The sequence below is a fragment of the Neovison vison genome, chromosome 6 (genome assembly GCF_020171115.1).
Source record: "Neovison vison isolate M4711 chromosome 6, ASM_NN_V1, whole genome shotgun sequence".
Classification (NCBI taxonomy): Eukaryota; Metazoa; Chordata; class Mammalia; order Carnivora; family Mustelidae; genus Neogale; species Neogale vison.
Genome location: NC_058096.1, coordinates 28,812,411 through 28,838,675, shown reverse-complemented (window position 1 = coordinate 28,838,675; position 26,265 = coordinate 28,812,411). Strand labels below are relative to the sequence as shown.

Here is a 26,265-nt window from a genome sequence, read left to right as displayed (position 1 = left end):
AAATAACAAGTTTCGACTAAACACTGAATAAAAAGCTGTGTTTTATGTTATTATAACATATAAGCTGATGTTCAAGAAATAATTATTGAATGGATGAATAAGTAACTGAATTCTGAAAGAACACTCAAGGGTCTTTTCTTTTTTTTTTTTTTTTAAGATTTTATTTATTTATTTGACAGAGATCACAAGCAGGCAGAGAGAGAGGCAGGCAGAGAGAGAGAGAGGGAAGCAGGCTCCCTGCTGAGCAGAGAGCCCAATGCGGGACTCAATCCCAGGACCCTGAGATCATGGTCTGAGCCTAAGGCAGCGGCTCAACCCACTGAGCCACCCAGGTGCCCCAAGGGTCTTTTGATCCATTATTTATTCTACTTTATTTTTTTTACATTATGACAATGCCTTTCATTTAAATGAGTGTTAGTTTTTAAGGATTCCCCAGAGAAGTGAATCTAGAAGCATTGAAACAGACTTTGAAATTCATGTGCTATAGGATCTACACATGTCTGGTCATTAGGAGAATTTTCAGTTGTGTATAGTTTCACCATGCCGTCAATATGTATGTTGTTAAAAATCTTAAAACTTAAAAATCAGTAAGTATTGTTGTTAACTTAATCATACCCTTCTCTCTATAATACATCAGTTGTCCTTATTTATAAAATCATTGTCAGTCATAATACCTAAATTGAACCCCTTGAAGTTTTTGTGAATCACTTTTGGGAAGTTTCTGCTTGAAAGAGGAATCCCAATCCCTATAAAAATTTATTTACAGAATTGATTTCTAAACATTTCTTAAGTTGTGGAGACTCAGACTGAAGCCAGCATTCTGAAACTTACTTCTCCAATGATTAGTAGGCTGGGGAGATAGCCTCCATTTCAATATGTTACATTCTTCTCAACACAACAAGCTTCAAGCTTACTCTTTAATAACTGAGATAAAAATGTTGATTGGCAGTCCATGAATTCCCCCATGCTCATCTTTTCTTATTTGTCACCAGAGTATTTAAATCATTTTTTATCTTGTGTTTGAGAGACCAGAGACCTATTTTTTCCAAAATATGTGCATGTTTGGCTACTTCCTGTGTATTTTCTGGTTTATTATTTTCTGTGCTACTTCTCATTCTAGCTTTCATTTTTTTATCTGCTTCACTGTTTAATAAGATAATATTACATCTAGAAAACTTTCCTGAATTTTTAACCTAACTTTCTATTTTTTGGATTTGTCCAGTTTCCACCTCATGCAGCATTAAGATAGACAAGGGACTGGAAGATACACACGGGCAGGAACTTTATGGCAGTTAGAGACTCTCCACAGTGGGATGTTAGAGATGCTCTACAATGGGATGTACTGAGAGATAGAATGCAGTGAGTTGTCTTCATGGGAAAGTTAGGTATTTCATGGGGAAAGTGGCTAACTGCCTATAGGAAAAGGGTGACAAGGCAGTTGGACTAAATAAATGTCTGAAATTTAAGACTTAGAATTACTTTATGACACGTTCGTTCAGTTCTATAATAGGGACTAAAATAATATGAACTGTTTCTACATTTTACTTCTCACTTCCTGGTTTAAATTTACATGGTACACATTAATTACTTTATTTTTTAAAATTTTTATTAATGTCTTCCTTGAATAAAGTGAACCCGGCTTGTGATTTCAGTATCTAGACTGCCCCCTTCTGTCTTTCATGTCAGACTCTTTTAATCACTTGAATCCTTCCATCCATATTCCGTACTTTGCAGCTGCTTGCTCAGTTCAGGGATAATGGTTTCAGTATGTTAATTTTATATCTTTTATACAAAAATATGCAGACGGGTATTGTGCCAACTTTCCTGAGGGTTTCTGAAGGACAACACAAGACTCATTTTTAAAACTTCTCCACTAACATAAAATAATTTGCTCTTTTAAAATTCAGATGGAACCTGTTATTCACTACAAAGTTTCCAGAACCAAATGCAGTATTTTTGTGGAAAAAGAATAACATTATAGTTTGCAAAAGCAGTGCCCTCCTGTATAGTGTCCAATAAATTCTTTGTCTTTGTTAGTTGTGTCTAATTAGGATGCTTTAATTCCCTTTTAACAGTTGGGTTTCATAGCGTTTTATATCCAACTACATTAAGAATTAATTTTTTGGCTTGACACCAATGCTGAATTTGCTTATCCAAACAGAAGCCATGCCAAGGGCTTGAAGGATGATGACAGTAATTAACCCAAATCATATACCAGGAACTGTTCCAATGAAAGTGTCTGTTAAATAGTGTATCTTTTCCTGATGGCGAAGCTGATTCTACAAAGGCCATGTATTGCAACCTCCCACAGAATGTTTCTTGACACTAGTGCCAGAGATAGAAAGGGAAGAGCCACTGGAGTGATCAAATGAAGTCTTTCTTATTTTGGTAAATAAAATGGAAAACATGGAGAAATGGAGGAAATTAAACTCAGTTCAGTATTTCCAGAGGTCACTTTGATCTAGGTTTATCAAATGACTTAAAACTTAGCATGCCACATGCTCCTGTGTCCCTTCAAGGGACGATGAGAGAGATGTGTAAAAAGAATGACAATTACAGCAAAAAAGTGGGGAAAATCTACAGCCAGTATAACTACTGAATTTGTTAAATGGATCTTAATATAGTAAAATGAAAAATATAATGCAGTTATAGAATAATATTTTAAGTTCTTTGCATGCTGGGTTACAGAGACCATATACAAAATTGTTTAAAAGTTAAAGAATGGTTTTAGAACATGTGTATTACGATACTACACACGTAGAGAAAAGACTATGGCAGTATTCTCTAGCATCTTTTTTTTCCCTCCTCCTTTGGCATTACTTTTCTTCATCCTGTTAGGCATTTTCCAAATGTTTTTCCAATAATACAGTTCTAGAGGAATTGACAGATACCTGGTGATTGGTTAGAAAGGCGCCAAGATTGAGACAGAGAAAGTGTTTGTGGCCCTTTACAAAGCCAAAGAAAGCTTTAAAGGAGGTAGGGAAATATCTGGTTCAATTTAGGGTGGTATAGGGATAAACAGCAAAGCAATGAGGTAAGCATTTTACTGGAACTCAAGGGAGAGGTATGGACTAGAACAATCAATTTGAGAGTCACCCACGAAGAAGGAGGTCACTGAAACTGAGTGAATGAGATTACTCAGAAGAGTGTGGAGCATATAAAGGAAATGGAGTTGGTGCTTGAACAGTGTGAGGGTTTAGGGCATCAATTCCCCACGTAGCTGGAAATCTGAGTATAACTTTTGACTTTGCAGAAGCTTAGCTACTAATAGCCATAGTTGACCCGAAGCCTTATTGATAGCAAACAGTCAATTAACGTGTATTTTATATGTTACATGTATTACATACCATATTCTTACAGTAAAGTGAGCTAGAGGAAAGAGAATCTTAATAAGAAAATCAAAAGGGAAATAAAATACATTCACAGTACCGTATATATATTTATTGAAAAAAATCTGCCTGTAAGTGGACCTGCGCATTTCAAGCCTGTGCTGTTCAAGGATCCACTGTCATGACTAGAACTGATTCTGAGGAGATGTAAACAGTAAGGAGAAGACAGGGAAAGGAGCCTAAAGAGAAACTCACGGAGGGCCAGAGAGGTGTGAGAAAATACAAATGGCACGGTGGTAGGGAAATTAAAGGGAACATTTCTTTAACAAGGGAGTAGTCAATGATTTTCAAATGTCATGAAGAATTAAAGTGAAATATTTTTTAAGGTATCCCCTGGATATAACAATAAGTGTTTTACTCATTTCATCAGGACACCATTGAAGGAAACACTTCCAGCCAGAAAGTGGAAGGAGACAAAGTTGTTTAGCAGAAAAATGTTTGGCTCTAAAGGGAAGGCAAGAATTTGGATAGTAACTGACTTAGGAACACAGAGTTGAGAGTAGTTATCATTTTTGTGGTGTTGGTATTAGCTTTAAGATGAGAAGAATGTGTTGTTCTCATCTTCTATGGGGTGATGGGGAAAGGTCGGTGTAGGGAGGAGAAGATGAAGGTTAGAAAAATTGGGAACAACTCAGGGTTTCTTAGATTTGCCTTAAGATGAGAATCCCTTGGATCATTTGTTTGAAAGGCAGGTTTCTAGTGGGGGAAATCCTGTAATCTGTATTTCTAGCAAGTACCATCAAGTGACTCCTTGACAGGACAGTATGGAAACGCTATCGTTAATAAATGTGTTTTGAGGAAATGGGACAGAATGGGATTCAGATCATATGGTTATTCTTAGATATGAGGAAAGAATTTCCTTTGTTTTCTATAGAAGAGAATTAGAAAAGGCTATGTAGAGATGCATATAAATGTAGAGATTTGTTGGCTGACTTTCCTGTCTGCCCTTACTTTTTCCATCAAGTAGGATGTGGGGTCCCTTCTGAGACTCATGAAGAATTTCTAGGCACTGTTGAGAGCCCAGGTAGAGGGAAGACGCTAATTCATGGTGGAACCAATTCACAGAGCTGCATGATTTTGTTGAAGCGAGTGTGATGAAGACCGACATGTGAGTTCTAACATGGAGGTTTAATGGAAAGAAAGCAGAGTCTGAGAGTTCAGAATATTACCGCAGTTTGGATAATACTATAATCAGGGAGTACAGGCCAGATAATGAAGGCAACAGAAAGAGGTAATAGGTTTGCCCGGGACTGAGATTTTCCTGGAATATTGGATAGTCAGTGCTAAAATCAGGAATATCTGGAAAACAGAATCATCAGTCATCTGAGGAGAACAAGGATTTAGAAGCTGGAAGTCTAGATGGAACTAAACCCAAATGTAGTGAGAGTTATTGAATGTACAACTTAGAAATAGAAGGGGTGGAGCTCCTGGGTGGCTCAGTGGGTTAAGCCTCTGCCTTGGGCTTGGGTCATGATCCCAGGGTCCTGGGATGGAGTCCCGCATCGGGCTCTCTGCTCAGAAGGGAGCCTGCTTCCCCCTTTCACTCTCTGCCTCTGCCTCTCTGCTTACTTGTGATCTCTCTCTCTGTCAAATAAATAAATAAAATCTTGAAAAAAAAAAAAAAAAGAAAGAAATAGAAGGGATTATGGCCAGAGATTGAAACGTTTAAAGTTGGGTTTTCTGAGGTGGGCTAGCTCCTGGTATTAAGATTCATGGCTTGAAGTCCTGACAGTTGATGGCCAAAGCAGAATGCAGATGAAGGACCCGGAAGTAGGAAGGTCATGAGATTGAAAAGACATTGAGTTTAATAAGCTGTCTGTGTAAACTGTGACATCACCCAGGAGGGTGGCAGAACGAAGTAGGACGATGAGCCTGATTCCATTCTTATTATTTATTTGCTTGTTTATTTATTTTAGAGAGAGAAAGAAAGAGTACATGAGCTGGGGGAGGAACAGAGGGAGAGGGACAAGCTAACTCTGCACTGAGCACAGAGCCCACTGTGGGGCTTGATTCCGTGGCCCTGAGATCATGAACTGAGCCACAATCAAGGGTCAGATGCTCAATGAACTGAGCTACCTAGGAGCCCCCTTTTTTAAAAAAGAATTTATTTAAAAAATTTATTTATTTATTTATTTTTTCAGTAGGCTCCATGCCTACTTTGGAGCTCAAACACACAACTCTGAGATCAAGAGTTGTCTGCTCTACTGACTGGGCTAGCCAGGTTTTCCTTGATGATAATCTTGGTAGACTAGGAGGCAAGTAGATGAGAAGACGTAGAGTACGGTACAGTCGGGTAGCATTAGCTTAAATAACCTAGGGAATTGACTCAAGAATAATTATCTAGAAGAAGCAGTAGCTCAGTGGGTTAAGCCGCTGCCTTCGGCTCGGGTTATGATCTCAAGGGTCCTGGGATCGAGTACCGCATCGGGCTCTCTGCTCAGCAGGGAGCCTGCTTCCCTCTCTCTCTCTCTGCCTGCCTCTCCGACTACTTGTGATTTCTCTCTGTCAAATAAATAAATAAAATCTTTAAAAAAAAAATCAGACTATATGTTCTGACTTTAAAATATATGGGATATCGGAGAGTAAACTCCATTTGAAAAGATTAAAGGAACAATGTTATCGGGGCAGAAGAATATGCAGTAAAATGGTTGATAATGTATAGCTTTAAAAAAAACTCTGAAAACTACAAAATGTGCATTGTCTTGCTTTATTAGGCCCTCATTGAATCAAGGAAAACAGTTCTCAATGAAAAAAGAAAAGATTCCTGTTGGTGGGGTAAGCACCAGAATTCCTAGTATTATTTGTTATTAACCACACAAATATAAATGATTACATGCATTATCAATAAATATCATATTTTTTATGTGAGGACGGTTGCTATAAAATAGTTTGAAGAAATTACATAAAATGGCACTGTTGGTTTATTATAGTGGTGTTTAATTAGGATTACATGTTACTTAGATATCTATATTTTGTTTACTAATGATATTTACCAATATTATTTGAACATGCTTCATTTTTAAGTGCTCAGGTCTATGCTGGACACTTTACATGTACTTATAAGGTGGCTGCTGCTAAAATTCCAATTTACGGCTGAGTTATCTGGGAGTTAGAGCAGTTCGTAACTTGAGCAAGATCACAAAGCTTAAGAAATGTCACGTAGGATTTTTAAATGTCATGTAGGACTTTTAAATACAGCAACCTAATTTTATATTAATTTTGCCTTTAGGTGAAGTTCTCAGTCATTCTGAAGTACCTCCAAGCCTTTGGCTGGCTGTGGGTGTGGCTGAGTGTGGCTGCTTACCTTGGGCAGAATCTGGTGGGCGTTGCACAGAACCTATGGCTTAGCGCCTGGGTAAAAGAAGCAAAACACATGAATGAGTTCACAGAATGGAAGCAAATAAGAAGCAATAAACTTAACATCTATGGATTATTGGGACTAATGCAAGGTAAAAAAATAAGTCCAGGGGCTTCTTTTTTTCTCTTTCTGACCTAATTTATTTAAATGCAAACATATGGCATAATTTTATTTCAAATAAAACCTATACCATGTTTTCAAATATTTTGAGATAATTCAAATGCATAGGTTTTTAATTGATCATATTTGAGAAAGTAACCCAAAACTTATGTGTGTCTGCTACATGGTCCTCTCTTTATTCTTTTTTTCTTTTTTTAAAGATTTTATTTATTTGACAGAGAGAGAGAGACAGTGAGAACAGGAACACAAGTAGGGGGAGTGGGAGAGGGAGTGGGAGAGTCGGGCAGGGAGCTCGATGTGGGGCTCGATCCCAGGGCCCCAGGATCATAACCTGAGCTGAAGGCAGCTGCTTAACAACTGAGCCATCCAGGCACCACGGCCCACTCTATTCTTGACATGAAGTATTTGGAAAGGTTTTTCCTGACCATATGGCTATTCACTGAATGTGTGAGACTTGTGATTGATACGAAGATCAGTAAGTGAGACAGTCACAAACTTACATTGTAAATAAAAGCTAAAACTACATGGCAAGCAATAAATGCTATAAAAGTAATAAAAGAAAATGTGCAAGGACACAGAGCAGGAAAAAGCCATATTGGGGTTAAGATAATTTCCGGTGGCTCAGTTCGTTGAGGCCTCTGCCTTTGGCTCAGGTCATGATCCCAGGGTCCTGGGATCAACCCTGCATTGGGCTCTCTGCTCAGCAGGGAGCCTGCTTCCTTCTCTCTCTCTGCCTGCCTCACTGCCTACTTGTGATCTCTGTCTGTCAAAAAAAAAAAAAAAAGAAAGAAAGAAAATCTTTAAAAAAAAAAGATAATTTCTTAAGGAATCATTATCATTTGAGGTGTCACTAAAAGAATGATTTTAATTTTGTGAGACTGAAATCACAGAAAAGGAAAGGTGACAGATGCAGAGAGAAAGATATGAATAAAGACAGGGCGGGGAGAGAAAGGGGATTATAAGCATGAGTGAGGGTGCCAATTTGAGTGGTCTTCAGGTTATTGGTAGGGGAGTAGGGGAATTAGAGGTGGGAAGGTAGTTTGGAGACCTGTTGGACATGATAGTTGGAAAGGCCAGTGGAAAACTGAGATTTGAGGGAAAAGAGGTGAACTAGAGTAATTTTTCAAACTAAGAATGAATTAGCAGTGATGAAGAAGAATGATGGACTTTTACTGGAGGCATTAAATCAGAGACGAGGGGTTTGCTAGGGAAAGAGTAGTCAGGTGTCTTCTAGGTGTAAATTTGGACAGGAGATAATCTAATATAGAAAGATCTCTGATCTATCTCTTCATCCAAAGCATCTAGTCCACTGCTAAACAATGAGTAGGGAATGGAATAGGATTGAATGAATAAAGAATGAAGGAAAATAAATGAACAAACAAATCAATGGTCAGAGAATGGCAATGCGGTTGGAGAAAGGGATAGATAGGGAAGACCTTATAGTGAAAACATATGTAAGAATAGGTGATCTGAAGCTAAGAAGAGGCCTCATTCATGGTTTTGAAGTTCATTTTGGGTAACTGAGGAATGATGAAGACAAAGATAAGGAAACCAGGGGGAAATCTTTTTTTTTTTTTTTTCCGGGGGAAATCTTAATAGGTGGGGCAGGGAATTCAATTGACTTCAACTCAATTCAACAATGAATCCAATTTTTGACACATTAAATAGAAAGTGTAGATACATTTTTCTACTTTTTTTTTCCTCCCAGTAGGCAAATTTAAATGCATATCTGGAAGTTTGGGAAACAGATTTCATTTATTTGTAAATGGAGGGCTTAGATTCAATAATTTCTACATTTCCTCCAACCTCTAACACTCTATAGCTCTGTGGTTCTTCCAAGATGTTGAGTTATTCTAATAGAGATAACAAATGAGCCCTAGAGCAGATATGATTACTATGAATGAGGATTAAGAGCTCCAAGGGTGAATGATAGATACTTGGGGAATGCTGATGTACAGCCAGTTAGGGGACTGGCTTCAGAGAATTTGAGCGGAGGTAAGTTCCTGATCAACAGATAAACACACACAAAATGCAAACACAAAAATGCAAAACGACACAAAAGCACAATAATATGAAGGCTTGCTCTGTTCCTGGAAACCCAAAGCATTTTAGTTATAGAGGTTAGTAGATACATGGAATTTTATGATGCACAAAAATGGTAATTTCATATGGTCTAGACTAATTTATCAATTCATTTAACATACATTCTAATGAGGGACTCTTTAAGCTTGGGCATGTTACTTAAAACTTTTAGTTTTACTATTTATAGAATGTGGATAATTTCTACCTAAATATTGTTTTAGTGATTAATCAGCTAATATGTCTAGAGCTTGCAGAAAAGTGCTGAGCACATAGCAAGAGTGAGTAAATGTTAGGTATTATTTAACGCTAGAGGAAATGAATACTATGCACGAAGTCCTGAGGATAAAAAGTTTCAGAACGAGGATTTGAATCCATGTGTACCAGTTTCCCTGAATTATTCTTAACCACTAAATTAACATTTCCCGAAGAGTTTTACATGAAGCAGTAGAGAGGCTCCATAAGTATAGGGTTCTGTACTCCAGTAGGTCTGGAAAACAGAACTGTATGTTTCTGTGAATCTGAAATCTCTCTTTCCTTTCATTAAAAGTTTTGAGATATTCTTCAGCCAACTGACCTGTTTAGTTCTATCTAACCCAATGTTTCTCAAATCATTTAACCATAGAAAACATGTTTTTTTCTTGTGTTGTCCATTAATATCTTGAGCAACTTGTTTTCCATAGAATATATTTTGGAAAACTCTAAATGATGACACAGTGCCTTCCAAGGGAAAAATGTGATGTAACAAAAGCCAAAAAAAAAAAAAAAAAAAAAGGAAAGGAGGAAAAGGAGTGCTTCAAAGAAGTTCTCAGTGATTCTGAAATACTACAGAAATGTTAAGAAGAAAAACATTGAGGAAAGACCCAGGATTGTGGTCAAGGATACATCATCAAGAAAGAGATAGGAAGAGAATACAGATTGTAGGTAGTTGAACAATTGATAATTAAGGAGTAGATATGTATTATCCTTCAAAGATGTTAGGTGATTTGAAAGAAAAAAAGAAGGATATTCAAAAGTACAATACAAATAAACAGAAGATTTTTAAGTACAGACATTTTGTGTGTGTTTATAAGAGGAAAGAAAGGTACCTTGAGGGGGAATGATATTCAGGGAGAATTCAAACAAGAAAAAAAAAAAAAAGTGGAAGTCATGCTATCTAAGGATATTCATAAGGGAAAACACAAAGAGATACATGAATTTGGTTAAAAAAATGAAAAATGAAGATAAAATAAAAAGTATGAAACTTAGGGCTTTGCTTCTCTTCTCCTTTTTTATCTTTATTGTGTGGCCATTGTATTGCTTAGAAGTGTCTCCGTCAAAAGTATGCAAATATTATGAGACAGAGTTATGTTTATTTTGCCATTCTGTTAACAATACTCATTGGGGAAAGAGATATTTTTGATTATTAAAATGGGATGTAAGGAATATCTATACTATGAAGGATACAATGTGTTTGGTTTTGAATCAGTGAGAGTCAAGATTATTGGCTTACAGTTTGCAGCTCATTGAGGAAAGAATAGATACAGCAGTCTAGAATTCTGAGCAGCAAAAGAAACTGTGTAAAACTCATACCAGTTCAAGAGCTCCTGTAAGAACTTTAGGGGAAATTCAGTATATTTTGAAGGGTATTGTAAGTGAGCAAATATCATTTCCTACACTAGCCAAGGTATGTAAATTTACTGTTTGCAATTTTACCTGTAAAAAGTCTTATATTTTTATCAGAATTTTTAGACTTTTTATTTAAATTCCAGTTAGTTAACATATAGCAGAATACTGGTTTAAGGTACACATTTTTTTTTTAATTTTCCATATATCTTTTTTTATCTTTTTCAAGTTTTTATTTAAATTCCATTTTGTTGGGACGCCTGGGTGGCTCAGTTGGTTAAGCAGCTGCCTTTGGCTCAGGTCATGGTCCCAGCGTCCTGGGATCGAGTCCCGCATTGGGCTCCTTGCTCGGCAGGGAGCCTGCTTCTCCCTCTGCCTCTGCCTGCCATTCTGTCTGCCTGTGCTCGCTCTCTCTTCCTCTCTCTCTCTGACAAATAAATAAAATCTTAAAAAAAAAAAAAGTTAAATTCCATTTTGTTAATGTATAGTGTGATGTTAGTTTCAGGTGTAAAATTTAATGATTCATCACTTACGTACAACACCCAGTGCTCATCACAAGTGCCCTCTTTAATCCCCATCACTTATTTAGCCCATTTCCCTCACCTAGCTCCCCTCTAGTAATTCCCACTTTGTTCTCTACAGTTATGAGTCTGTTTTCTGTTTCTCTTTGTTTTTTCTCTATATTCATCTGTTTTGTTCTTAAATTCCACATATGAGAGAAATCATACGGTATTTGTCTTTCTCTGACTTACTTTGCTTAGTTTAATACTCTCTAGCTCCATCCATGTCATTGCAAATGGCAAGATTTCATTCTTTTTTATGGCTATTATTTCTGTGTGTGTGTACCACAACTTCTTTATCCATTCTTCAGTGGATGGACATTTGGCTATTGTAGGGGATGGTGCTATAAACAGCAGGGTGCTTATATCCCTTCAAATTAGTATTTTGGAATTCTTTGAGTAAATACTTACTAATTCAACTCCTCCATCATAGGGTCGTTCTGTTTTTAACTTTTTGAGGAACGTCCATGTTGTTTCCCAGAGTGGCAGTACCACACTGGGTTCCCACCAACAGTGAAGGGGAATTCCTTTTCTCCACATCCTTCCCAACACCTGTTGTGTCTAGTATTGTTGATTTTAACCATTCTGACAGGTGTGAGGTGATTTTTTTTAAGATTTTTAAAAAAAATTTATTTATTTGACGGAGATCACAAGTAGGCAGAGAGGCAGGTAGGAGGGGTGGGAAGCAGGCTCCCCGCCGAGCAGAGAGCCCGATGCAGGGCTCGATCGCAGGACCCTGGGATCATAACCTGAGCAGAAGGCAGAGGCTTAAGCCACTGGGCCACCCAGGCGCCCCATGAGATGGTATCTTAATTGTAGTTTTGAGTTTTATTTCCCTGATGATGAGTATCTTTTCATATGTCTCTTGGCCATCTGTCTTCTTTGAAAAAAGTATCTATTTGTGTCTTCTTCCCATTTTTAAATTGGGTTATTTGTTTTTTGGGTGTTGAGTTTTATAAGTTCTTCATATGTTTTGGATATTAACCCTTTATTAGATATGTCACTTGCAAATATCGTGTCTCATTCCATAGGTTGCCTTTTCATTTTGTTGATTGTTTCCTTCACTGTGAGGAGGCTTTTGATTTTGAAGAAATCCCAATAGTTTGTTTTTGCTTTTGTTTCCCTTGCCTCAGGAGACATATATAGCAAGAAGTTGCTATGGTTGATGTCAGAAAGGTTGCTGCCTGTGTTCTCCTCTAGGATTTTTATGGCTTCAGGTCTTAAGTTTAGGTCTTTAGTCTATTTAGAATTTATTTTTGTGTACAGTATAAGAAAGTGGTCCGGTTTCATTCTTCTTCATGTTGCTGTCCTGTTTTCCCAACACCATTTGTTGAAGAGATTCTCTTATTTTGATTAACTATCAGAAGGGAAAAAAATTAGCTATCAGTAGATATAGGAAATATTTTGTAATGAGGCAACAGATTATGCAGTCTAACCAAAGGATTTTTTTCTGATTGGCTTTTCATGTAGAGTGGTCTTCAATTATTAAAATATGAATCTTCTCAGGGTGCCTGGGTGGCAGTCAGTTAAGCATCCAACTCTTGATCTCAGCTCAGGTTTTGATCATGAGTTCAAGCCCCGTGTTGGTAAAAATAAATAAAAAATAAATAAACAAATAAATAGATTAATTAATTAATTAAGAAAAAGAATCCTCCCTAATTTTTCTTTCATTTAAAAATTTTTTTGCATTAAAATTTAACATTTTCTGAAGACTTATTTATTAGTTCCCATTATAAGTTTTCTATAAGTGGGTAAGCCTAAGAAATAAAAATTGTGTAATTTCTTTTTTTTTTTTCAGTAGACCACACCTGCCTCTTACAGAATCTTGTCCGATGAAGAGCAGGCTATATTCATTTACATCATCATAGATCACAAAATAAAAAGGACAGGAGTGCTTTAAAGCATAAGCAACATTGTTTTTCACCTGTTAATACCACAGACCTACTGTGAATAATGTAGAAATCAATATTCTAAAAGAAACTAGAATTCACAGTCCACTGTTAGAGTTGTATTTTCTAACAGTAGTAAAACTCTGACCTCATTTTCTAAACAAGAAATAGTTCTGCACATTTTTTCCAAAGCCCCAGCTATTCCCCTTAGAATCTTTAGGACACTCTAAACATCCCCAATCTATTATGTTTTTATGCTTCTTTATTAGGAAATTCCTTTCTCCAATTCAATGTAAACAGTATAGGCACCTTATTTTCAAAGTACAATGTTTAATGAGTACATGGCTGCTTCTCGTTTAAGATGAGTGACTGGGTCATCTACTTTACTTACCTCACAAAATTCCAATGAGATGAGAGTGAATAAATATGAAAGGAAAGACTTGAGAAGATTTCTGAGGGATAAATTTCTACATAAACAATCAAACTGATAGTCAATCAAGGGTAGAAGAACCTGCAGCCAGAAATGAATAGGGGAGAAGCTGTAACACAAGAGGGAGATGTTCATTTGAGCAGGAGAGAAACACTAAATTCATGGTCACAGGTAAAGAGTAGGATTAAGTTGCATGGAAATAACTAAAATAATTCACTAGACCATTGTTCTTCTGGCCCATCGGTCCTTCCTGCAATCATCACCACCATCATGTGCACACCAACTGGCACTGCAGAAATTCAATGAAAACTAGAAAGCTGATATCTGAAGAGGAAATTAGGATTCCTAGTGTGTGTGGAATACATAGAAGAAATCCTCCTTAAATGGCTTTTGGAAAAGCTCCAGCCTCCATGTCTGGATCCCAATAGTCCGACTCTGAGTCACATCTGCCCACTCCTGTGGAATTTGAAGCAATCCCTTCCATTCAGAGGGAAACAATGTTGGGGGAAATTAAAGTGTTCAATAGCAGAAGGAAGCCATACCAGGTACCTCTGTTAATTAACCATATGTTTATCTCATATGTTGACACTGACAATGATGGATGGTCTTACATTTTAATCAAACCAACAGTATAAATAAGAGGTAACAAATAAAGCAATGGAGCCCAGAAATAAAATAATCTTATTTGAAAGAGAAACTTAAAATGTGAAATTGGTGCCTTCAGAGATTCAAAATACTATATTCACAAAGCAAGTGCAAAAATGTGATGAAATAAGTGCAATCTTAGACCAAAAATTCTTGAAACATTTAAAGGATGTAAAAGGATTGTACGAGTGTGAGAAGATAAACTAGAAGAAATTATCCCAGATGTATAACATCAAAAAGAGATGAAAAGTGATAAATAAGAAAATTAGAGGAATAATCCAGGAAGTTCAACACTCACGTAAGTCAGAAAATGCAAGTGAAAATAATCAAATTTATAATATTTAACATTTCCCATAACTGAAGAATGCACGTATCTGATCTTGCAACCGTTCCAGTTTCAAGAAAAAAAGAGGGATCCAAGAGAGTAGTGTATGTTGCTAAGAGAAGGGGGCTACATAGGATGAAGGAAATAATAGAATATCTGATGAGTTTGAATATATTCAGAAGAGATTCGCTGACTATTGAAGTGTTTGGGAATAAATTAGTGCTTGTTGCATAGGAAACTAAGAATACGGAAAGGAGTGGTGAACTTCATGCATAATGTATGCTTGGTGGCAATATAAATATTGAATGTTTATTTGAGGAAAGAGGGTGACAACCTGTTATTGAAAAGGGAAAAAAGGGAGTTTGGGAGCGTGAAGTAGGAAAAAAATAGAAAATATTTAAAGCTAAGAAATCATTTAACAACAGCATGTGATATTTAAAATATAAAACAATTAGCTGAAATAATTTAAGATGGTCGGGGTCAACTGTCATTGTTTTGTTTTACACATACTTAACAAAGGAATGAGAACCATACTGGCAATCCATTTTTATTAGCAATTTTCTGTATTAGAAGCAATGGAGCAATTGTGTATCCCCTATGATTCAGAGCAAACTAGCTTAGGTAACATGGAAACTTATTGACTTCCCAAACTAAAAAGTCCAGGCATGGGTCTATATATGCACTCTGTCCCTGTGCTCAGATGAAGTGTTCACTACTCTTTATCAGCTCTGCATCGCCTTAATTATCAGGCTTCACATGGTGTTGGAAATGTTCTCTCTCAAAGAACTTCCTTCCATAGAAATCCAGAAGTTACTCTTCTTGAAACAATTTGAATCACATATCCATCTTTGACCAATCACTGTAACAAAGCATGTCTTCTTCCAGCCCTACAAGTTCTCCAATTTGACAACTTTTTCTCCTTTCATTTCTTCTCACACATGGATAGCTCTTTTATGAACTTGTGTTTTTCCTGTCATAGCTTGTCAAACGCATGTAACAATAGTCATATTGTTATAGAATCACTAGATGCTGATGACCATTTCCAACCTCTTCCAATACAGCTATATGTTTATTATTTATATGTCTGCCTTTTCAAGTTGTTGCAAGAACAGCCCTTCCACCAACCAAATCTCAGTAGTTTTAACAGACCAAAATAAATAAATAAATAAGTAAATTAATTAATTAATAATAAAAGGTTTATCCTTATTCTTGGGACCCAAGTTGAAGAAGTAATCCATCCACCATTATAAATATTGGCAAGCACTGTACAAAGTTAGTAAACTTGAGCAGTCTGCCTTTTCAAGTTGTTGCAAGAACAGCCCTTCCACCAACCAAATCTCAGTAGTTTTTTTTTTTTTTCCCCAATTTATTTATTTTCAGAAAAACAGTATTCATTATTTTTTCACCACACCCAGTGCTCCATGCAAGCTGTGCCCTCTATAATACCCACCACCTCAGTAGTTTTAACAGACCAAAATAAATAAATAAATAAGTAAATTAATTAATTAATAATAAAAGGTTTATCCTTATTCTTGGGACCCAAGTTGAAGAAGTAATCCATCCACCATTATAAATATTGGCAAGCACTGTACAAAGTTAGTAAACTTGAGCAGTTCTAATATCAGCAATTAATTGCTGTAACCGGTTATTACGTGTTATTTCTCCTTCAGCTTGCTCAGAACTCTTTATAAGGTCCCATAAATCACAAGGAGGCTAGAAAGAACAATTCTGTCATGGACCTAGAAGCTAGGAGAGCTGTAATTATTTGGCTAGCAGCACCAGTGAATTCCATATTGTCCCATAGGACATCACAAAATTTAATAGGTTGCTAGTATTCTGTGAACCTGGTTGTCCTGTTATGTTTTGTGCATTTCTCTAGAATCTGTGCCTGTGAATAAAGCGAGCCTTTCTTTGGTGAGATGGCAACCCATTGGAGTGTATATTTATTATCAATGCACTTTGTATATCTGTACTTGGTTTGGTCCACGATTATACATTATTAAGTTTGCTCTTTGAGTTTTCCATTTAAAAGATACTATGATAAGCAACTTTTTGAGAGTTAAGGTACAAAATTCCTTTAAGAGGTTAACATACCCCTGGCAACATTTTGTGTTTAGGTCTCTTTGTCTGCTCTGGAGCCTATATACTCACCAGAGGATCCCTGACTGCCTCTCGAACTTTGCATACTCAACTACTAGATAATGTGCTGCACCTCCCGCTCAGGTTTTTCGAAACCAATCCCATAGGCCAGATCATCAACCGCTTCACCAAGGTCAGTAAAGCCACACCTTATTGAACAGCATACCTAAAAACGATGACCTGTATTTAGGACCTTGTAATAGTATTTATAAAATATATATATATCATCCTGAAAATATGGGTTATGTGTAGTATAGATTTCCTTATTATTTTATTTCTAATTCTTGGAACATTTATTACTGATGTACAGCAGTACCACATCTCATATAATAATCAAAATAGCCCCTGAAAATCGCTGAAAGGATCCAAAAAGCACATGTGCTCTGGTGCCTACAACTCCAGTTCTTACATACATTTAGCTTGAGAATCACTGGTTTGGGGTGAGAAAGTAAAGAAAATAGAAGTGTATATGATGATAACTGGATTTTAAGCATTCTGCTTTTAAGAAAACTGTCAACTCACTTATGGTGAATGAGGGTGGTGGGGCTTCCCAGAGTGTCTCTGCTTACCTACAGGGTTTTCCTTCTCGTTTTCTATCAAACACTTAAAATTACACTGTCCAAAAGAAATAGAACGCAAGCCACATAAGTAATTTTAAATTTTCTGATGGTTGCAATAAATAAGTAAAAAGAGGCAGCTGGAAATAATTAATTATAAAATATATATTAACAGAGAATATCCGAAACATTTCAGGCTTGCTTAAAGTTGTTTAAAATTATTAACTAAATATTTCACATTCTTTATTTCTACACAGTCTTCAAAAACTGATTTGTATTATTTATGGCACATTCTCAGTTTGCAGTAGCCACATTTCAAGTGCTCTCTCAGTAGACACATATCGCTAGTGTTTCCTGAATAAGGTAGTACAGACCCACAACCATAAAATATGCCAATATATTGTGTGTACGTGTAAAAGATTTTTGGTGTGTATATAGGAGGAAGTGAGAATAAAACATGAAAATCTAAATGAAAGTACCTAACATAATAAACGTGTGGTGGAATAGTAAATCTTGCTTTGTCATACCAATGTACACACTCTTTTTGAAAATGTATGGAAAAACTTGATCTCTAGCATTTTTATCTCTCAGTGGACATTTGTCTGGGACCCTAGTGAACATATGTCACTTTTATACAGTAACATGTCAAATGCTTGGGTCTTAAACAGGTGAGAATATGGGATGATGTGTTCTAAAGACAGGCAGGAAAGTTCATATGGCTATGATGCTCTTACCCTATTCGGAATATGAGATAAACAGAGAAATCCCAAAGCAAGACTGAGACTAATAAAATTCCATCTCCACTCTTTGTGTCCGTTTTGTCATGAACTGAGTAGTTGTCCATGCCTCTGTGTTGGGTATCTTCCTACTCCCTGGAATTTCTTAGGTCATACCTTATGCCATAGATTTGACAACATAGATTTAAGTTATTTTTGAATTGATGCATGACCTTCCTGTGTTCTTTCGTTCATTGTCCACTTCCATCTTTCAGTTTCTAATTTTGCAGATGAGATTATTTTGTTTTTCTGCCTCTTGGAATGTTGACAGGATCCAGCTATCCAAAAGGCCACTGAACATGTTCTCAGTGGTTAAGAATGGCTCACTAGTATTTTACAGAGTAGTAAATAGCGGTTAGGCCAGTGCTTCTGAGCACCCAGTTACTGGGGTTTGGACTTCATTTTTTAAATGTTTTTTTAAGCAGAGTCTGACATTAGTCATATATACTAAGTGCTGCATCATTTTCATTGGGAAATCCAAATTGCTTGACCATGGGCATCTTGTTGCTAGAATAGTTAACATCTTGTTAACTATTATAGTTTGTTAACTATTACAACTGACCACAAGGGAAAAATATACAAGGGTATATTGGGGAGGAAAAAGACCATGTAGTTAGACTTATTCAGTCATCAGATTGTTACATCTGAGTAATTTTTTAAAAAATTTTTACATTGAGTGATATATTTCTTCTTTTCTTCATTTTAAATCATGAAAAGTTAAAAATAAAGTGACCTGATACCAATTTTTTCAGGACATGTTTATAATTGATATACGCTTCCATTACTACTTGCGGAACTGGGTGAACTGCACATTGGATGTTATTGGAACAGTTTTGGTCATTGGGGGAGCTTTACCACTCTTCATTCTTGGGGTTATTCCCTTGATGTTCCTCTATCTCACTATACAGGTAAGTACATGGATTTTTATGTGTATTAATAACATAAGTTCACAGATTTCAGGTTCAGACCCACTTCGACGGCCCATTAGTTCATGTTCTCCAAAAAGCAGATTCCAAGAAAGAATTCCATATAGCAGAGAGTTCCTGGGGAATGCCTGTAGAAGATAAAGGAGAGGGAGCCGCAGAAGGCTGCGTGAGCCCTCCAACAGGGATGCAGGTCTGATTCTTGCAAGGGAGAGAAGAGGATTGGGTAGGAAACATCTTGGATTACAGGACAGTTTGATGAAAGATTTATTGCATGAATGGGAAGTCTACAATCAGTGCCACACATTGGAGTGTCCCACTTGTCCCTGAAGTGGGCCTGCTTTATGCACCCATAAGGGTGCTTTATGGCACCCCTGCCATACTCAGTCATCGCCTGGAAGCCACCTGTGGGAAACATGGCCTCCAAGGTCATAGAGTAGTGGATCCAGAGGGGCAGCAGCCGGGCTGTCAGTCAGCTGTGGCTCCTGCTGCAGCAGAATGGAATTGTGCATTTTTATGGCCACCACAGAATCTATCTTGTATTTACATTTTAGCAGAAAGTAAGTTTTTCTGTAAATCCAAAAGAGAAACCAGTAACTGCCTTCTTGTCCCATTATCCCCAATATCAGCAAAGGACTCCTTGAGGAACTAAATAGATCTCTTGTGATACATATCTTTATATTCCAATTAAAATGCGGTCAACCACATTCCAAGGTTATATCACCGGGAGGCTACATTGTAAAAGGAAATTTCTTAACACATATTTAATTTAAAAACAAAAGTACTTTGAGGCTCTTTACAGAAAAGGATGTGGTTCTTGTAGTTTGACACTTTCCCAAAACTCAAGTTTTTAAAATTCATATTGGAGTTTAATCTTCCCAAACCAGAATGTTAATCATGTTCTCATTTCTACACCTATGCTATTATTATTCCTCCTACTTCCTATGTTTTCCCTATTCTCTCCACCTGACTGGATCTGACTTACCCTTCATGGCCTAGGTCATATTTCTTTTCTGTGTGAACTATTCTCTACCAAAATAGTGCAAAGAGCTCAGACTCATCCAGGTATTATGGATTTATTATACCGCTGGTATTACAGGCTATTTTTTTTAGACCACAAATTGTCTCGCTTATGAGATTGTAAGTCCTCCAGGGAAGACACTATGTCTTAGAGCTAAAAGAAAAAAATCTAGAATATGAGGAATAGTATTGATAATCAATTATATCTGCTTAAAAAAAATCCAAACCCTCGTATCACAAATGAAAATGTATGTGATGGTTTTATGGTTGGTAAATTAGGATAGGATGACCAGGAGTGGAAATGAGTCTAGAAACCCTATCTTGTTAGGGACACAGTATAAAGTGAGCCCTGAATATGAATTCAGGAGACTCAAATTCTGGTTCCTTTCCTGACTCCTATGCTTGGCACATTGCTAGGCTTCCTTGCTTCCCCCTGTAAAATAGGAGGTTTGCTTTATATCAGTGCTACTCAAAGGATGGTCCCTGGATCTGTGGGCCATACCCCAGACCTATTGAATCAGAATCTCTAATTGTACCTCTTTAGTTTTTTAAAAGATTTTATTTATTTGACAGAGAGGGAGATCACAAGTAGGCAGAGAGGCAGGCAAAGAGAGAGGGGAAGCAGGCTCCCTGCTGAGCAGAGAGCCAAATGCAGGGCTTGATCCCAGGACCCTGAGATCATGACCTGGGGCAAAGGCAGAGGCTTAATCCACTGAGCCACCCAGGCGCCCCTGTACCTCTTTTTTTTTTTTTTTTTTTTAAAGTCACATTTTACAATGTCTGTGTGTGTATATGTGTGTGTGTATTGTTGTTGTTGTTAATCACATTTTTATAAAACTGGGAGGAAATAAAGAATCTATCAGGGTGAGGCCCAGAGTCAGTCAGAATTTCTTTATGACAGTCTCTTAAGTCCCCTTGCAGTTCCAGAATGCCACAGTCTTCTGTGTTCTCCAGGGCACTTGCACAGAGTAGAGCTCATAGGCTGCAGCTTGACAGGTAGTTTCAAATAGGTTTTTGCTCAGCTTGCTCAAGGTTTTTACCAAAACGAGGACATTTTAATCAGGGATTTTATGTAAAACTCCAGATCCAAAGATTTCCTTGAAAAAAATTGCAGGATGTGGCAACTCTTGATTTGCGTTTCTAGTTTGTAGCAGTTATCTGGGGCTGGTGAACGATGGTCCGGTTAACCTAGGGCATTCTCCCTCCAGCTCTCCGGTCTCCACTCATCTCGACCAGTCTCAGCCGAGTTAGAGGAGAAGTAGCCAGTAATACTTGCGTGGCTGCACTGGTAGGAGTTTTTCATCAACAGCAACAACAAAATTTTCTCATGATGATATCTAGGTACAAAAATACTATTGTTGGTACACTTGGTTGACTTCCTTCGTTTTATTTATTTGAGAGAGACAGTGAGAGAGAGCATGAGCGAGGGGAAGGTCAGAGAGCGAATCAGACTCCCCATGGAGCTGGGAGCCTGATGTGGGACTCGATCCCGGGACTCCAGGATCACGCCCTGAGCCGGAGGCAGTCGTCCAACCAACTGCGCCACCCAGGCGTCCCGACTTCCTTCGTTTAATGGGTTAACATCCTAGTCACATTGCCAACCTGTGACACAGAGCTTCTTCTGTAGTAGGTTCTCAGCAATGGTTGCTTGAAAGGATTATCAAAGTGGAGATTCGCCCAATGCTGTTCTAGCCATGCTGTCCAGAATTGGAGCTTTCTACTGTTAGGGTGTAGTTGTTTCTTAAGGCTCCGATAACAAATTTAGTAGTTTCAAACAACAGGAATTTTATTCTATCACAGTTCTGGGAGCTAACAATCCAAAATCAAGGTATAGGCAGGGTTGGTTCTTTTCTGGATCCTTTGAGGGAACGTTGATTTCACGCTTCTCTCCTAACTGCAGCTGTCCGCAATCCTTTGCATTTTCCTTGGCTAATATGTACATTCCTCCAATATCATCCTCATATGGCTTTCTCCCTTTTGTCTTCTCTTTTTCTGTCTCCTACAAGGAAACCCAGCCCTGGGTTTAGGGCCCACCCTAAGTCTAGGATGATCTCATCTTGAGATCCTTAATGACAGCTGCAAAGATTCCACTTCCACATAAGGCCACATTCATAGGTGCTGGAGTTAAAACTTGAACTTCACTTTTTGGGTCACTCAAGTGTCTTGCCATTGGCAAACCATTGAAGCAATTTCTGCTACATCTTTCCAACTGCCTGTTTCTGTCTTCGGGTTAGAGATACTACGTGGCGAGTTCTCGGCAAATTCGGCGGTTGGCAGGAGCTTCTCGCTCTCCCATCATTTCACACTTTAGTGAGACCTTAACAGGGGTGTCCACTATCCGGGCATTTGGACATGAACAGAGGTTCATCCAGCAAAACAAAGAGGTAGTGAATGAGAACTTGGTCTGCTTCTACAATAACGTAATTTCAAACAGGTAAGTCGTATCAGTATACGTAGTTCAAGACCAGTCTCTTTTTAGATGTCTTGTGCACTTTTAAACAGAAAAAGAGTTTTGTAATGGCATTTCATCAGATTATTTTAAAAAAGAAGAAAGCCTTACATATTTCTAATACACATTTAAGTGAAAGTGCATCTATTTACACTCAAATGAAAAGTATATACTACTTTACATGAAAATAAGGTCCCAAGCTTTTGTTTTTGTTTTTTTTTTTAGTATTTTATTTATTTATTTATTTGACAGAGAGAGAAATCATAAGTAGGTGGAGAGGCAGACAGAGAGAGGGAAGCCGACTCCCTGCTGAACAGAGAGCCCAGGGCAGGCCTCGATCCCAAGATATTGAGATCATGACCAGAGCTGAAGGCAGAGGCCCAACACACCTAGTCATCCAGGCGCCTTTTTGTTTGCTTGTTTGTTTGTTTTTAATATTTATTTATTAGAGAGAGAGATAAAGACAGCAAGCAAGGAGAGGGGCAGAAGGTAAAAATCTTCAAGCAGATTCCCCACTGAGCATGGAGCCCAATGCAGGGGCTCGATCCCATGCCCCATGAGATCATGACCTGGGCTGAAACCAAGAGTTGGAGGCTTAACTGACTGAGCTACCCAGGCACCTCAGGTCCCAAGTTTTTGAAGGTTATATAGGATACTATTGAAATTACTAATAATATGACTCTGTGTTATATTTTGTATTTGTAAAATATATTTTATTTGCATACAATAATTTATATTTTAAATTTATCATTTCACATAAAGGAGAGAAAAGAAATATTAAATGGTACCTAGGCACATTTTTAACTTTTGGAGACTAATTTTATCATGTAAAAAAGGGCAAGTAATCCAAAAGATGATTGATTTTCTGAGAGGATTTTAAAATATGATGCAGCATAACTGGTGTTTTTTTTGAGTTTTAATTCTGTTTAAGTTTTAAAGCAAAGTTCTGCAAAAGTAAAGTGTGTTTTTATGCAGAGGAATCCTTTAGTCTTTTGTCACTGCAATGATCCTATTGTGATTGAGTTGTAAGTAAGTGAGGAAAAAAGGAAACAGCTATTGATGTTTACATTTTCATGTCCCAGGAGAGATTTCATACCAAGTGTACCAAAACCTTTGCATCTCAGCTGAGGAATATTTTCCATTATCACAGGTGGCTGTCTGTCAGACTGGAATTCCTTGGCAACTTAATGGTATTCTTCGCAGCCCTGCTCGCTGTGCTGGCTGGCAAGTCTATAGATTCAGCAATAGTTGGTTTGTCCATATCCTATGCCCTAAATGTAAGTAATAATGACTTTGTGGTATATGATATGTTTATAATCCAGTTAATTAAACTCTCTTCTTCTTTGCCTGTCTGAATTATAGATCGTATTAGCTAAGTAATGAGAGGCCCTGGAGGCTCATTTCTTCCTCTGTAGCAGGAAGCTGGCTCAGCAATTCCAAGTTAGCTCACAAAAAGAACAGGCTGAGTGCTAGAAGTCTCGGAAATGCCTGGCGTGGCATCGTTACCTAGAAGTTTCCTTTTCTCGTAGCCTTATAGATTTATAGAATGTGACCGTTGTAGGCCTCTCTGCGCTGTGGCCTGTGCTTCCAATTTGCCCAGCCTAACCAAGGAGATAATACAGACTCTGAGAAGAACATATGCTCTGCTTCTTCTATGCTTATAAGTTTTTCCCTGATAACTCCTGTTTTGTATTACACTGAAAAGTACTAGTTATTTCAGTGTGTTCATGCCCTCTTTCTAAATAGAATATTCCCTAAACTACTAAATATACTTATACATTATTTAAACGATAAGTCTAGATGATTTGAGTACTTACCCTTCATCACTTATCCAAAACCTTTAAGGCAAGTTGCATTTCAGAATTCGGAACTTGGGCTTGTAGAAAGGAAATATGATATACATACCATAGTCAAGGTCTAGGGCAGAGCCCCACAATCAAACTACTTGTTCTGCAGTGAAATATGTGGGTATTTTACCCTAAGTGTGTTAAATAAAGACTTCAAAGAGCCCCATATTAGTTTTCAAGTCAGGTTGGCCATCAAATTATTTGGCACCAAATTTGAGAAAACACTGAATTGGCAGAGCTTTTTGACTTTTAGAGTTAGGGTGGATTACAACCTATATTTGTGGATATGGTAAGAAGAAAGTAGAGTTAAAGAAAGAAATAAAGAAAGGAAAAGGGGAGACAAGAGTGGTCAAAACTTAGGAGAATCCTCCTTCCGATGAAAGATAGTGAGGAATGCCAAAGGTAATACTGTGCACAACTTTTTTCTCACAGGGTATACATTTCTTTGTTTCTTTTTTTTTAATATTTTATTTATTTATTTGAGAGAGAAAGAGTGAAAGAGAGAAAGCTTAAGAGGGGGAAAATCAGAAAGAGAAGCAGACTCCATGCTGAGCGGGTAGCCCCATGCGGGACTCGATTCTGGGACTCCAGGATCGTGACCTGAGCCTAAAGCAGATGCTTAACCAACTGAGCCACTGAGGCACTCCGGGGTGTACATTTCTTGAAATAGATTCATCAATATTCATCATTCCTTACACCCAAGTAGGGACTCCTTCAACATATGCTGAACTATTTCTTCTGCCAAAAAAACCATTATTTATGATATGAATGATTTTAATATACTTAAACACTTGTGTGTTTATGTGTAAATATGCTTACTTCTAAAGTTGTTGAATAATCAGAAGAGATAAAATATATGAAAATGATGGAAAGTGAAACTTTATAAAGTATTATTCATATTATGTAAAAGACTAAAGAACCATTCATGAAGCTTGGGTTTTTTTTTTTCCAGATTACTCAATCTCTGAATTTTTGGGTGAGGAAAGCTTGTGAAATTGAAACCAATGCAGTTTCCATTGAAAGAGTTTGTGAATATGAAAATATGGATAAAGAGGTAAGCAGTCCCAAATAACCAGTAAGTAGATGCAGCATTAAGACATTTTAATGCACCTTAAATTGACATTAAAAAAAATAAGTTTTAAACACAACCTGCTTTTCCAAATTCATGTTGTAATACTCAGCATTTCAATTAAATTAAAACCCAATCTACTGTTAAATACACCATTATTTTATATATCACTAAAATAGAAAAAATACCAGTTAACTGAATTGCAGTAGTATACAAATTATAAGATATGTTATATTGCAGAGATTAAATATGAGTGCCTGTTCTAACTTAGAAGGTGCAGTGATTTGTCCTCTACCAAAGTAGAGTAAAATATGCAACCTACGATTATAACGTTGTGAGGATTTTACATTATGAAAAGTGTCTTAGTGTAGTCATCTCATAATGGAAGTCTGTGCAATTGTTAAATTAACTACATTTTTATTGTTTATTCTTTGTGTTCCATTTACTCATCATTAACATCTCTGTGGATGGAAAGAAGGAGGAGAATACATCAGTCTGTTTTGTTCCTTTTAATTAATTATAATTAGAAAGGAGAAGGTTTACACTGTTGACAGAGTATAATATTTGAGTTACCTGCGTATGTTACTCATCTCCATTACTTCTGCCTCCCAGTTCCATGAATTAACAAGGCAGATGTTAAAGTTACTTGAATTTCTGTATCTTCTTCAAACCACCGATAGAGGTATCTAAATCATGAAATGTTCCTCTTTTGCTCATGACTCTCAGGAAGAGGTGTCCCTCCTTCCAAGAGAAAACCAGAGTTTCCTCTTATATTTTCGGTTATATCTGTTCACGTCTTCTGTCAGACGTTGCTCCATTAACCACTTCCTTTCATTTCTACATCTCAGCACCCTGACCCCCTTGCTTCTCTCAACCTATAAACATGCTAAAATATTATCTGCATCTTCCAACTCTTCCCTAAATTTTGAATCCCTCCCCACCTAGATTCTTCCCCAGGTCTTACCTTCCTTTTTGACACAAATTTCATGGAAGATTAACCTACCTTCACCACCTCCAATTATCAACATTCAGTTTGCTCAATCTATTGCCATGTGATGACCGCTGTATAACTTTTATTGTTTTAT

The 26,265-nt window shown here is 37.2% G+C and overlaps 1 protein-coding gene across 5 annotated transcripts in view; it reads left to right on the top strand.

Annotated features, from left to right (window-relative positions):
• The window catches only part of LOC122908379 (ATP-binding cassette sub-family C member 2-like), a 91,093-nt gene that overhangs the window by 56,266 nt on the left and 8,562 nt on the right, over positions 1-26,265 (top strand). For all 5 annotated transcript variants that reach the window (XM_044251116.1, XM_044251113.1, XM_044251114.1 and 2 more), the window contains 7 exons: positions 6,104-6,164; positions 6,619-6,838; positions 16,518-16,672; positions 18,625-18,780; positions 22,050-22,249; positions 23,415-23,541; positions 25,064-25,165. In XM_044251116.1, the coding sequence (XP_044107051.1) occupies positions 6,104-6,164; positions 6,619-6,838; positions 16,518-16,672; positions 18,625-18,780; positions 22,050-22,249; positions 23,415-23,541; positions 25,064-25,165 (1,021 nt within the window). The remainder of the gene's footprint in view (positions 1-6,103; positions 6,165-6,618; positions 6,839-16,517; positions 16,673-18,624; positions 18,781-22,049; positions 22,250-23,414; positions 23,542-25,063; positions 25,166-26,265) is intronic.